The sequence below is a fragment of the Ranitomeya variabilis genome, chromosome 2 (assembly GCF_051348905.1).
Source record: "Ranitomeya variabilis isolate aRanVar5 chromosome 2, aRanVar5.hap1, whole genome shotgun sequence".
Classification (NCBI taxonomy): domain Eukaryota; kingdom Metazoa; phylum Chordata; class Amphibia; order Anura; family Dendrobatidae; genus Ranitomeya; species Ranitomeya variabilis.
Window position 1 is genome coordinate 1,082,217,755 of NC_135233.1, and position 15,546 is coordinate 1,082,233,300.

The 15,546-nt window shown below is 38.6% G+C and overlaps 1 protein-coding gene across 3 annotated transcripts in view; it reads right to left on the reverse strand.

The window, feature by feature from the left end:
- Positions 1-1,111: 1,111 nt before the first annotated feature.
- The window catches only part of LOC143808735 (serotriflin-like), a 60,532-nt gene continuing 46,097 nt past the window's right edge, over positions 1,112-15,546 (reverse strand). For 2 of the 3 annotated variants that reach the window (XM_077291680.1, XM_077291681.1), the window contains exons 7-8: positions 14,504-14,592; positions 1,113-1,358 (exon numbers count right to left, since the gene is read on the reverse strand). In XM_077291680.1, coding sequence (XP_077147795.1) covers positions 1,234-1,358; positions 14,504-14,592 — 214 coding nt within the window. In that variant the 3' untranslated portion in view covers positions 1,113-1,233. Of the gene's footprint in view, positions 1,359-14,503; positions 14,593-15,546 lie in introns of all 3 variants that reach the window. The other variant, XM_077291682.1, reaches the window with a different exon arrangement.

Below are 15,546 nucleotides of genomic sequence, written 5' to 3' on the forward strand. Positions count from 1 at the left end.
TAAAGAATAAAAATAAAAAATAGGGATATACTCACCCTCTGACGTGCCCTGGTAGTAACCGCTGTCACCGGCAGCCTCCGTTCCTAAGAATGAGCGAGTGAAAGACCTGTGATGACGTCGCGGCTTGTGATTGGTCGCATGACCGCTCATGTGACTGCTCACGCGACCAATCACAAGCCGCGACGTCATCGCAGGTCCTTCACTCGCTCATTCTTAGGAACGGAGGCTGCCGGTTGCACGTCTGAGGTCCAGGCTCCGTCAGAGGGGTGAGTATATCCATATTTTTTATTTTTATTCTTTATTTTTTACATGAATATGGATCCCAGGGCCTGAAGGAGAGTCTCCTCTCCTCCAGACCCTGGGAACCATACACTGGGAACTTCCGATTCCGATTTCCGATATCACAAAAATATCGGAACTTGGTATCGGAATTCCGATACCGCAAATATCGGCCGATACCCGATACTTGCGGTATCGGAATGCTCAACACTACTAATAACACATCCTCATCTCATGCAGCACAGATGTGTGATAGATGTATGTTTGCCACTGGCGCAATTGGCAATCTTTGGAACTCCAATACAAACGAATAGACCTCGTTCTTGAGATTGATTCATGATCTATGACACATTTATTGCATAACCAGTGGAAGTGTCCTAATGTAAGAGATGGGAACAAACCTTTAAAGCTACTGTATATATTATCGAGGAAAAATATATTGATACTTAAAGTAGATTTCATGTCCGATCATCACGCCCATCGATCAGCTGTTATTTAGTGAAGCTGTTCCTCGATTCACGCAGCTCAGATCACATTCACTTTAATAGGAACTGAGAGGCAGTACCTGAGATTGTCCATTGAGCAGCGTGCTGCCCATGGCACTGAATGGGGAACACTAAGTTAAACGAATAATCGATTAGCATAGTTCTTAACATCTAAACCTTTATTTAGTAGACATTTTAGGCCAAACTCCTGGTTTGCAAATCAATACCCACAAATCGCCCTCTTTGGGTCAAGTTCTTCACCATTTCTGATGCAATAAAGGACAAATGCCTTCCACGAATACACAAGGATTGTGTAATTGCAGCCACTGCAGATTCTTCACAATATCAATAATGACTCCATCAGTTTCATATAGATTTGCTTTTATTTACTCAAAATGAAAACAAAATGTTAATCGGACAAACTAAGATGTAATCACTTCTCAAGATGTGAAAAAAACAAGATGGATTTTTAGAACACTTTATTTTTGCAGGTGCATGTTGCTTTGCAAGCATTCGCTATATCTTTTGACATCTCGCAGTAATCTTTCAGATCTTTGCAGTTGCTAAACCTATCCACTACTAGACAAGGATTAGCTAAGAAGAGAAAAAAATAAAAGCGAAAATGAAAACATGGCATCACTCTTACAGATCTAACAAAGCTAAGCATATAATGTGGGAAAAATCATATCTCCCATGGACATTGTCATTCTTTACATGTGGATAAACAGTGATTTACACATCTACGTAGAAAAGTATTCTTTACAGTTAGAGGAAATTTTGGAATGTAATGCACCGAGAATTTGTAATTGCATATATATTTCTGGATATAAAAAGGAGCTGGAGGCACATCTGGTAAAGAATGATATTTAGGTTTGAAATTAGAGATGAGCAAATCCCCAAATTGATGTAATCACATCAACCCGAAGAATAAACTTGTCTATTCACTTTTACTCCAAAGAAATTCCATGAAAAATAAATAAAATCAATTAGATTTTTTTAATTCTGTCTCACAAATATTTCAGTAAGGCTCAGCACACATTTATCCTGTGCACTACACTGAGCATGTACATTGGGGTTTATGTGTAAATAAATGATACAGTAGGAACTCCTGAAGGACTATTTCCTATAATGAGGCAGATGGAGACATTGTGGATGCCATCTGACCTATGATCTGGTGGTGCCTGTCTTTTTAACCTTGCAAAAAAGAGTGGTTAATCACAGTTTTGTGCACTTCTGAAAAAAGGACACAACTGAACAGAAGCCAGACAAAGTCCATAGTAACTCTGCTGCCTCATCATAATGAATGGGTCCCTCAGGAGTTTCAACTGAATCACGTAATTCAGAGATTTCGATATAAAACCCGATGTAAGTGCTCAGGGTAGAGCACAGGATAAATATGATACAAAATGTTATGTAAAATGTTTCCAGTAAAATTTTCAACTCAATACACAAAAGAAGCAAGTCCCCACTCAAGTCTGCCATCTGTCAATGGAAATATAAGAGGATTCCACATTTCTGGTAGCTCAAATGCTTTGGAAAAATGCTATGTCACTTTTCCTCCCATAAAAAGTCCTGCAAATTCTGCACTCCCAAATCTAAATGTCCCTTTCCTTCCGAGCCCCAGTGTTTCTAAACCACATTTAGCTTCCACATGTTTTTCATTTCAAGTTCAAGTTCAAGGTGGTCACCTCACCTCTAGATCAGTTCCTTGAGGGGTCATATTTTCAAAATGGAATCACTTGTGGGTGTTTTTCTCTGTTTAGACACATCAGGGCCTCTGCAAACACAACATGTCATCTGCTATCTATTACAGCCATTTTTGCACTCCAAAAGACAAATGGTGCTCTGTCTCTCCTGACCCCTGCTGTGTGCCCAAACAGTAGGATTTTTTCACCACATATGGGGTATCGGTGTACTCAGGAGAAATTGCAAAACAAATTTCATGGTCCATTTTCACCTTTTACCCTTGTAAAAATGAAAAATTTTACGCTAAAGCAACATTTTTGAGGGAAGATTTTAATTTTTCATTATTCCTTTCACGTTGCTTTGACTGCTACAAAACACCCAAAGGGTTAATAAACTTCTTGAATGTGGTTTTGAGCACTTTAAGGTGTGCAGTTTTTATAATGGTTTCAATTTTGGGTATTTTCTGTCATATAGTTTCATTATAGTCATTTCAATTGTGTTGTTGTGGTCCTTACAAAGATTGGTTTTGGAAATATTGTTGTTAACTTTCAACCCTTGAAACTTCCTAACAAAAAAAAAGGTATGTTTCATAAATTAAGCTGATGAAAAGAAGACATATGGTAAAAGTTATTTATTAACTATTTTGTGTGATGAAACTATCTGGTTTATGGGTATAAAAAAAAAAAAGTAGCAACATTTTCAAATTTCATTGTCAAATTTTCAATATTTTTAAATTAATGCATAATATTTTGACCAAAATTTACCACTAACATGAAGTACACGAAAAGATGAGGACAGATTTACTTGGATATGTTTAATTTTTCCAGAGTTATTACCTCACAAAGTGACACTGGTCAGAATTGTAAAATTTGGCCAGGTCAGCAGGGTAGGTTGGTGCTGGCTGAACAGGACTTAGTCCAACTTGACAGTAGGAATAACAGCCAATTTTCTCAACTCTCTCCATTCACCTATTCCCCCCTTCTTCCAATACAATGTTCATGCCCCCTTCCTGCAGCCCTAGCCGCATGGATGCGTCACATCCGTGCACTATACCACCGCACATCCATTTTAGATTACTAATCCTCACTCTGAGATTCCCCCCAGTGTCATTTCTGGATCGCTATACTGGAAATGCTTTCCACCATATTCAAGCCTCCTGAAGAAGTGTGGACGAAACGCGTGTCGGGCTGGAGGGACACGGCATTGACTCCCCACTACCCCACTATTTGTAAGTACTATCTAGAGACTTCATGCTTGTAATCTTTACGGCACCATTAGCAGTAATTGGCCTACACAGGGTTCATTGTTCTCATATTCAGGACTAACACTGGCCGAATAGGTTTGTTAGTGGTCTATGATAAGTATAGCGATAATCCCTCTTTTTCAATTTGCTCGTATGTTTTAATATGGCATGAAGTTACACATAACATTATTATACAAGTTGAGATATTTATCATTCCTAGAACATAGTACTATATACTAACATATTAATAATATATATTCCTGGTTTAAGGTGTTTAATAGCGTTCTTTGCCATTTGTGTCTCTCACATCGGAGGTCACTAGATGTTTTAAATTATTTCTTGGGTTTTGTATGTGCAAGTAAACAAAAATTTTTTTATTGTAACTCAAAAATTGTTTCAAATGGTGCTTATTATGTTCTGTTTGTCACCTATTACCACAGTGAATTATACACTGCGTGCAGAATTATTAGGCAAGTTGTATTTTGATCACATGATACTTTTTATACCTGTCCTACTCCAAGCTGTTCAGGCTTGAGAGCCAACTACCAATTAAGTAAATCAGGTGATTTGCATAACTGTAATGAGGAGAGGTGTTGTCTAATGACATCAAAACCCTATATAAGGTGTGCTTAATTATTGGGCAACTTCCTTTCCTTTGGAAAAATGGGTCAGAAGAGCGATTTGACGGGCTCTGAAAAGTCCAAAATTGTGAGATGTCTTGCAGAGGGATGCAGCAGTCTTGAAATTGCAAAACTTTTGAAGCTTGATCACCGAACAATCAAGCGTTTCATGGCAAATAGCCAACAGGGTCACAAGAAGCCTGTGGGGCAAAAAAGGCGCAAAATAACTGCCCATGAATTGAGGAAAATCAAGCATGAAGCTGCCAAGATACCATTTGCCACCAGTTTTGCCATATTTCAGAGCTGCAACGTTACTGGAGTATCAAAAAGCACAAGGTGTGCGATACTAAGGGACATGGCCAAGGTAAGGAAGGCTGAAAAACGACCACCTTTGAACAAGAAACATAAGATAAAGCGTCAAGACTGGGCCAAGAAATACCTTAAGACTGACTTTTCAAAGGTTTTATGGACTGATGAAGTGAGAGTGACTCTTGATGGGCCAGATGGATGGGCCAGAGGCTGGATCAGTAAAGGGCAGAGAGCTCCACTTCGACTCAGATGCCTGCAAGGTGGAGGTGGGGTACTGGTATGGCCTGGTATCATCAAAGATGAACTTGTGGGACCTTTTCGGGTTGAGGATGGAGTGAAGATCAACTCTCAGACCTACTGCCAGTTTCTGGAAGACAACTTCTTCAAGCCGTGGTACAGGTAGAAGTCGGTATCGTTCAAGAAAAACATAATTTTCATGCAGGACAATGCTCCATCACATGCCTCCAACTGCTCCACAGCGTGGCTGGCCAGTAAAGGTCTTAAAGAAGAAAAAAAATAACATGGCCCCCTTGTTCACCTGATCTGAACCCCATAGAGAACCTGTGGTCCCTCATAAAATGTGAGATCTACAGGGAGGGAGAACAGTCCACCTCTCGGAACAGTGTCTGGAGGCTGTGGTGGCTGCTGCACGCAATGTTGGTCATAAACAGATCAAGCAACTGACAGAATCTATGGATGGAGGCTGCTGAGTGTCATCATAAAGAAAGGGGGCTATATTGGTCACTAATTTTTTTTGGATTATGCTTTTGCATGTCAGAAATGTTTATTTCTATATTTTGTGCAGTTATATTGGTTTACCTGGTGAAAATAAACAAGTGAGATGTTAATATATTTGGTTTTTATTAAGTTGCCTAATAATTCCGCACAGTAATAGTTACCTGCACAAGCAGATATCCTCCTAAGATAGCCAAATCTAAAAAAAAAAACCACTCCAACTTCCAAATATATTAAGCTTTGATATTTATGAGTCTTTTGGGTTGATTGAGAACATAGTTGTTGATCAATAATAAAAATAATCCTCTAAAATGCAACTTGTCTAATAATTCTGCGTGCAGTGTAGTGTAACGGATGCATTACACATATTCAAGCCTCTGTCTGACTCCACTGACGCGTCACTTCCAGTTTCACGATACCGGAAGTTGTGCCGGCTACGCACATATATAGCCCACTGTCACCTATGTTCTCACACCACGCTACGGGGAACCTCTACCCAGGCCCTCAGTATTCCTCGTCCACCTACCTAAACATACCCCTTACCCAGAATCTCATTATTTTTATTATTTTTTACCCCAACAGATCCTTAGCCCTTAAAGGAATTTAAAAGGAATTTCCCCAGCAATCTACCCCTGGATGCCTACCATATAGGTTGGTACTACCACCAACATTTTTCATTCTGCGCCTTGATTATATGATGGGAAACTTAAATATATAGTAGATTTATGGCTTTTAGCCTAACACCTTATCTCACCAATGTACTTAACTATCATCAGGTCCCAGATTACAAGAAATTGCTCTTGCATCTCTACCTAAATAATTCTGGTCATCCAGCACAGGTTGTTCTGCTGTACTCACCTCGTTGTCCTTTAGCCAGCCCTCACACATGAACAGTAATTTCTACATATCATTTGATGTTTTTATATGTATCATTGTCTACTTTTTTTTATAACATACTAATGATTGTGTACTTTTCTTGTAGCAATGCTTGAAAAAGACTCTGGATTGGGTCGAAACGTTGCTTGCTTACTGCTATCTTCTGAATCATCCATTTTTGTTTCATTACAAGTGTGGTGACTATTGTAAATTACAGTTTTCACTTTTTGCATTCACTTATGAGTGCGGCTCTTATTACTACTGATTATATAAAATGATTATGACCTAGATGGTTGAATTTGATGGACTTGTGCATTTTTACAATCCACGTAACTCACTCTAGTATTATATGTATTTCATATGCTGTACTTAAAGGGCCCGATTAATCACTTGCATATTTTTAATGTCACTTTCCCTGTCTTTTGGCATTTGTTGCTCTTCTTTGTGCCAAATTCTTCAACATAGTGTGGTTTCCTGAATTTTGCAAAGTTCTTTATTTTTATCTTTAATATTTTTTGTGCCTTTATAGGGGAAAAGGTCACATCAAATGTTAAATGTCATGTGCAACTCTAGCATTTGTGAAAACAATTTCCCCAAATAAGCTGTCCTTTGACACATTTGGTCAAAAACTTTGCAAAAACTTGGCTGCAAATCTGTATGATAAAAATATGCGTACAGGGAAAAAAAACAACTAGAAAAATAAACTTCAAAAAAGGTGAAAGTTAAAAGAATTTTGCACAAACCAGAAAAATGACTTAGAGGGAATTTTTCATCAGGTTTTTGCTATATAATCTGGAGACAGCAGGAGAAAGAGACTGAAAGACAGAATTCATGGATATGTCACTTGTCAAAGTATGTGCTGTTGTTTACTAATTGTGAAGGATTTATCAGCAAGAGATTAACATTGCGGGACTATCCCCTCCTGTAATAGGCAGCTCACTGTCTATGGACATTGTACACAGAGATCCTGGTGTGGGCGGGAGAAGCTCTGTTCCATTCTAAATCTAAATGCTCTGATTTTGTCAGAATTTTTTCTCCCATTAATCTAAGTAAAACATCGTTGGATTCAGCTTTTCTTTCCCTACATCAATTTGTTCTAAGATTAGGTAGCAAAAGTCTGCTGACTGATTCATTTTAAAGGAAGGGTAACTACACAAAACAGACGTGCAAATGCTGTAATGAATGGGGCTCAGAGTGCACTGTCTGTGGTTTTACATAGGACTGCAGGTATAGCTACTTTCACTTGCATTTTGACATTGCATTTGTGTCGCTATTTTTTTAAGGAAAAAGGTAAACTGAACCTTAACAAGATCTATCACCAGGTTAGAAGTGTCTACTTTTTGCTTTTATTTTATTAACTCTGGTTTTCTGATTATTTAGTGTTTTTTCCTTTATAATCTGCCATGCGGTTCTGGAGATATGAGCCTTTTTATCAAAAGCAAGGGTTCTCTGGGGGCTGTATTTAGTCTGCTGTACATAATTACTTTGTGAGCCACGCCCCTGCAGTAAAGCCCATAAAAATTATCACTAAATAAATAGACCTTGACCCGTATAGCGGATTTGAAAGAAAAAAAATGGAAAACTCATCGGATCAGAGGGAATTAAAAAAGAGCAAGAACTGGTAACGACTTAATTACTTGTTCCCTTTAAGGGCTTTTACCCCTGCAAATTATATTGATTATCCATTCCTAGAATAGATCATCAATATCGTATTGGTGGGGTCCAACATTCATCAACATCACCTAATAGCTGTTATCAGCTCTGGCGATGGCTGGGTATACCGCCATTGTACAAAGTCACACAATCGCTACTCTTCCAATGTAATCTTAATGACCTAATGGATTAGTCTTCGTTCTTATATACCTGGAGAACTCCTTTAACCTCTTTACCCCCAAGGGTGGTTTGCACGTTAATGATCGGGCCAATTTTTACAATTCTGACCACTGTCCCTTTATGAGGTAATAACTCTGGAATGCTTCTATGGATCCTGGTGATTCTGACAATCTTTTCTCATGACATATTGTACTTCATGAAAGTGGTAAAATTTCTTTGATATGACTTGCATTTCTTTGTGAAAAAATGGAAATCTTTCGAAAATTTTTAAAATTTTGCAATTTTGCAACTTTGAATTCTCATGCCTTTAAATCACACAGATATGTCACAGAAAATACTTAATAAGTAACATTTCCCACATGTCTACTTTACATCAGCACAATTTTAGAACCAAAATTGTTTTTTGTTAGGGAGAGTTATAAGGGTTAAAAGTTGACCAGCGATTTCTCATTTTTACACCATTTTTTTAGTGACCACATTACATTTGAAGTCACTTTGAGCGGTCTATATGATAGAAAATACCCAAAAGTGACACCATTCTAAAAACCGCACCCCTCAAGGTACTCAAAACCACATTCAAATAGTTCATTAACCCTTCAGGTGCTTCACAGGAATTTTTGGAATATTTAAAAAAGATGAACATTTAACTTTGTTTAACAAAAAATTTAATTCAGATCCAGTTTGTTTTATTTTACCAAGGGTAACAATGAAAAATTGGACCCCAAAAGTTGTTGCACAATTTGTCTTGACTACGCATATACACCATATGTGGGGGTAAACCACTGTTTGGGCACATGGCAGAGCTTGGTAGGGAAGGAGCGCCGTTTGACTTTTCAATGCAAAATTGGCTGGAATTGAGAACGGACACCATGTCACGTCTGGAGAGTCCCTGATATGCTTAAACAGTGGAAACCCCCAACAATTTACACCATTTGGGAAAGGAGACCCCCTAAGGAACTTATCTAGATGTGTGGTGAGCACTTTGAAGCTCCAAGTGCTTCACAGAATTTTATAATGTAAAGCCGTAAACATAAAAAAATCATATTTTTTCCACAAAAATGATTTTTAGCCCCCAATTTTTTATTTTCCAAGGTTAACAGGAGAAATTGGAATGCAAAAGTTGTTGTGCAATATGTCCTAAGTACGCTGATACCCCATATGTGGGTGTAAACCACTGTTTGGACGAATGGCAGAGCTCAGAAGGGAAGGAACGCCGTTTGACTTTTCAATGCAAAATTGGCTGGAATTGAGATGGGACGCCATGTCGCATCTGGAGAGCCCCTGGTGTGCCTAAACAGTGGAAACCCCCCACAAGTGACATCATTTGGGAAAGTAAACCCCCTAAGGAACTTATCTAGATGTGTGGTGAGCACTTTGAACCCCCAAGTGCTTCACAGAAGTTTTTAATGTAGAGCAGTAAAAATACAAAAATCATATTTTTTCCACAAAAATTATTTTTTTGCTCCCAATTTTTTATTTTTTCAAGGGTAACAGAAGAAATTGTACTACAAAAGTTGTTGTGCAATTTGTCCTTAGTATGCTGATACCCCATATGTGTGGGGGAACCATCGATTGGGTGCATGGCAGAGCTCGGAAGGGAAGGAGCGCCATTTTGGAATGCAGACTTTGATGGATTGGTCTGCGGGAGTCATGTTATGTTTGCAGAGCCCCTGATGTACCTAAACAGTAGAAACCCCTCACAATGACCCCATTTTAGAAACTAGACCCCCCAAGGAACTTATCAAGATGTGTTGTGAGAACTTTGATCCCCCAAGTGTTTCACTAAAGTTTATAATGCAGAGCCATGAAAATTAAAAATAGTTTTTCCACAAGAATGATATTTTAGCCCCCAGTTTTGTATTTTCTCAAGAGTAACAGGAGAAATTGGACCCAGAAAGTTGTTGTGTAATTTGTCATGAGTATGCTGATACCCCATATGTAGGAGAAAACTACTGTTTGGGCATACGTCGGAGCTCAGAAGGGAAGTAGTGGTGTTTTGGAATGCAGACTTTGATGGAATGGTCTAAGGGGGTCATGTTGCATTTTCAGAGCCACTGATGTACCTAAACAGTAGAAACCCCCCACAAGTGACCCCATTTTAGAAACGAGACCCCCAAGGAACTTATCTACATGTCTTGTGAGAACTTTGAACCCTCAATTGTTTCACTAAAGTTTATAACGCAGAGCTGTGAAAATTATTATTTATTCCCATAAAAATGATTTTTTAGCCCCCACATTTATAATTTCCCAAGGGTAACATGAGAAATTGGACTGCAAAAGTTGTTGTCCAATTTGTCCTGAGTACGCTGATGCACACTATTTGCGGGTAAACCACTGTTTGGGCGCATGGCAGAGCTCGAAAGGGTAGGAGCACCGTTTTACTTTTTCAACGCAGAATTGGTTGGAATTGAGATCGGACGCCATGTCGCGTTTGGAGAGCCCCTGATGTGCCTAAACAGTGGAGGCCCCCCAATTCTAACCAACCCTAACCCAAACGTACCCCTAACCCTAATCCCAACCCTATCCAGACCCCTAATCCCAACACAAACCTAACCCTAATCCCAACCCTCACCATAACCCTAACCACTCCCCTAACCCCGACACACCCCTAACCCTATTCCCAATCCTAATCCCAACCCTATCCCCAACCGTAAACATAATCCAAACCCTAACCCCAACACTAGCCCCAACCCTAACCCTAACTTTAGCCCCAACCCTAACCCTAACTTTAGCCCTAACCTTAACCCTAACCTTAGCCCCAACCCTAACCCTAACTTTAGCCCTAACCCTAACCCTAATGGGAAAATGGGAATAAATACTTTTTTTTAATTTTATTACTTTTCCTTAACTAAGGGGGTGATAAAGGGGGGTTTGATTTACTATTTATAGCTCGTTTTTATAGTATGTTTTCATGTTTGGCATCTGTAACACACTAAAAGATGTTTTTTAATGCAAAAAATAGTTTTTTATTCACCACATTTTGAGAGCTATAATTTTTCCATATTTTGGCCCAAAGAGTCATGTGAGGTCTTGTTTTTTGCGGGACAAGTTGATGTTTTTATTGGTACTATTTTCAGGAACATAACGTTTTTTGATTGCCTTTTATTATGATTTTTGGGAGGCAGAATGAACAGCAAACAATTCATGAATTTCTTTAGGGTGGGGCGTTTACACCATTCTGCGTGTGGTAATATTGATAAAGCAGTTTTATTCTTCGAGTCACTGCGATTACAGCGATATCTCATTTATATCATTTTTTTATGTGTTGATGCTTTTATACATTAAAAACTATTTTATATAAAAAATAATTATTTTTTCATCGCTTTATTCTGAGGGACATAACTTTTCTATTTTTTCACTGATGATGCTGTATGCATCTCGTTTTTTGCAGGACAAGATGATGTTTTCAACGGTACTATGTTTATTTATATCCATCTTTTTGATAGCGTTCTATTCCACTTTTTGTTTGGCAGTATGATGATACAGCATTGTTTTTCTCCTCGTTTTTTTTTTTTTTTACGGTGTTCACTGATGGGGTTAACTAGTGGGAGAGTTTTATAGGTTGGGTCGTTATGGACGCGGCGATAACAAATATGTGTACCTTTATTGTTTTTTTTATTTACATAAAGAAATGTATTTAGTGGAACAAAATTTTTTTTCTTTATTTAGGAATTTTTAAAAAAATATTTTTACACAGTATATTTTTTAAAACTTTTTTACATTGTCCCAGGGTGGTACATCACTGTGTAAAGTCAGATCGCTGATCTGACACTTTGCACAGCAATGTGTCAGATCAGCGATCTAACAGGCAGTGTAGGAGGCTTCTCAGCACCTGCTCTTAGCAGGGAGGAGACCCTCAGAGCTGCGTGATCACATCGCGTTGTTCTGAGGGTCTCAGGGAAGCACGCAGGGAGCCCCCTCCCTGCACGATGCTTCCCTATGCCACTGGAGCACTGCGATCTTGTGTGATTGCAGTGTCCCGGGGGCTAAAGTGCCGGGAGCGGTCCGTAACCGCTCCTGGCACTTAGTACTGGGTGCTGTGATAATCAGCTGACACCCGGCCATGATTGGCCCCGTGAGCGCAGCTGATTGCTTATGACATACTATCCCGTCGATGGTCATACGGGCCAAGGTCACCTCGACGGGTTAGTACGTCTGATGTTAGAAAGGGGTTAAAGTAAAAAACAGATCCATTCCAACTGATCCAAAGTGAAGCAGAGGGGTCCGTTCTCTATTATGAGGCCTTTGTTTTGGTTTCATCAAGGAGAACATTTTTGCTTCTTCTAAAACTGACCCACAACACAACCCAAATGGATAATAATTAGTGTTGAGCATTCCGAAACTGCAAATATCGGGTATCAGCCGATATTCGCTGTATTGGAATTCCGATACCGACTTCCAATATTTTTGTGATATCGGAAATCGGAATCGGAAGTTCCCAGTGTATGGTTCCCAGGGTCTGGAGGAGAGGAGACTCTCCTTCAGGCCCTGGGATCCATATTCATGTAAAAAATAAAGAATAAAAATAAAAAATATGGATATACTCACCCCTCCGGCGGACCCTGGACCTTAGCGGTGCAACCGGCAGCCTCCGTTCCTAAGAATGCAGTGAGTGTACAGGACCTGCGATGACGTCGCGGTCTTGTGATTGGTCGAGTGACCTCTCATGTGACCGCTCACGTGACTGCGATGTCATCGAAGGTCCTTCACTCACTGCATTCTTAGGAACGGAGGCTGCCGGTTGCACCGCTAAGGTCCAGGGTCCGTCGGAGGGGTGAGTATATACATATTTTTTATTTTTATTCTTTATTTTTTACATGAATATGGATCCCAGGGCCTGAAGGAGAGTTTCCTCTCCTTCAGACCCTGGGAACCATCCAGGATAGCTTCCGATACTTGTGTCCCATTGACTTGTATTGGTATCGGGTATCGGTATCGGCGATATCCGATATTTTTTGGATATCGGCCGATCCAATCCGATACCGATACTTTTGAATATCGGAAGGTATCGCTCAACACTAATAATAATCATTGGTGACCATTTTCTTCTGTTTGCATCAGTTATGCAATGGATCCATGTTTCACAATCATTCTATTTGTCTGTTTCTAAATAAGGAACGGACAAAGTCTGTCAATTCAGAAGTCTTCCCCATGATTGTGGAGCTACTGAAACAGACTAAGGGACCTATTTAAGTGCTTATGAAGCCTTTGCAGGTGTTTTTTGGTTAATTATTCTGATTTACTGAGATAATAACTTTTGGGTTTTCACTGGTTGTAAACCATAATCATCAACATTAACAGAAATAAACACGTGAAATAGATCACTCTGCTTCTAATGACTCTATATAATATATGAGTTTCACTTTTTGTATTAAAGAACTGAATAAAAATAAGTTCTACAACGGGATGTGTGAAAATAAAATCCCGTGCTGAGATAATCTTATAAATGTGCCCCTGCTATTTATTGTGTTATGGTCATGTCTGACCATGCAGGAACATGGTCCAATCACACCACAGCTCCTGTGTAGGGGAGGAAGCAAAAGAATATACAGACAGGACAGCATGGGATCACAACTGATTTTTTTCTGTGAGGTGAACTGTTTTAAACAGGCAGGGAAATGGTTTACCTCGCAGAAAATATCAGCTTCAATCCTGTCCTGTCTATATACTTTCTTTGGTTTCCTCACCAGCCCAAGAGCTTGATTAAAATGTGCTTTGTTTCCGGAAATCCATCCATGAGTGATGAAAAATGAAAGAAAAATGGGTGGTTGTGTTACTAGTTTCCTGAGACCTTGGTTTATCCTCAGTGGGGCTTTGTGAGCGCTCGTATTTTGTGCACCGTGTCGGCGTTTTTTATTGGTATGTAGGGCACTTTGATTTATTTGTATTGGATGTTTTGGGGGAAAAAGTACAGCAACCAAAAAAACTGCAATTTTTCTCTTTCAATTTTTTTCTTCTTTTTCTTTTTTTTTTCTTTACCATACTGGTTAAATAATGTAATATTATGATAAAAGTTAAAAAAAATATATATATATTTTTTTTACATTTTTCACCTTATTTTGTGAACCTGATTAGATTGCGTGTTCTATATTCTTCACTGTTTCAGAATTGAAGCATTTAGGGAAAATAACGGTCTCCTAAGAAGTCCAACCTGTGACTGAGATTCACAGAAGGGCAAAGATACCGTTGATGGGGTCTTTAGCAGGCCACTGCCCACCATAGCAGGCCATCAATGTCGCGGGGATGTGTATAACACTGCTGGCACCAGTTGTTCTTGGCACAGGCAAAGCTGCTGATCCCTCGTTACACACTTCACCTTATGAAGGATGTACTGTTACATCTTAAGCCATGTAGGGGTTAAAAACTGGCCTTAATATGTGTATTACACTGATGGCCCTCGATATATTAGACATTCCTCCATTTATGTTCATACTTACTGCACAAGCCGTTTTTACAATTATTAGGGCAGTCTCCACATTTTTCTCCAAATTTGTACGGGAAATGAGCAAAGCTTCTATCATTCCCTCTGAAATATGGTAAAAAGAAATACATAAGTGAATACACACGCTTCACAGAGGATGGAAAAAGGGAGAGCCATTGACACTAACCATTAAAATACTGTGATGCATTAGAAGAGATGTGTTCTTCCTTACCTTTCTCCCTGGCTCGATGGATCCTTTAATATATCGCCAACATGAGACCTTTTTTAATAAAAACATAATTTCCAGATGCTCTGTCTGGAGACGTTTGTGATGTGTGTGTCTATGTGGCCACCTAGTGGTTGTGATAGGAATTGACTGTTGACAGTCGTGAAAAATTGGGCCCAATAGCACAATTCAAGACAGGTAAAAATTGACTTATCTGCATATTACTGAGCAAAATGTTCTTATTTAGGTGTTTAATTTCAGTTTGTTATTTTTATAACAATTTTCAATATCATAAATTCTGTGGGACCATAGAAAACCTCTCACATCAGCTGTCCGAAATAGGTAACTTTGACATATAGGTAGATAGATAGATATTAGATAGATAGATAGATAGATAGATAGATAGATAGATAGATAATAGATAGATATATAGATAGATAGATGATAGATAGATAGATAGATAGATAATAGATAGATAGGTAGATAGATAATAGATAGATAGATAGATAGATAATAGATAGCTAGATAGATAGATAGATGATAGATAGATAGATAGATAGATAGATAGATAGATAGATAGATAGAGAGATAGATGATAGATAGATAATAAATAGATAATAGATAAATAGATAGATAGATAGATAGATAGATAGATAGATAGATAGATAGATAATAAATAGATAATAGATAAATAGATAGATAGATAGATAGATAGATAGATAGCTAGATAGATAGATAATAAATAGATAATAGATAGATAGATAGATAGATAGATAGATAATAAATAGATCGATAGATGATAGATCGATAGATAGATAGAGAGATGATAGAGA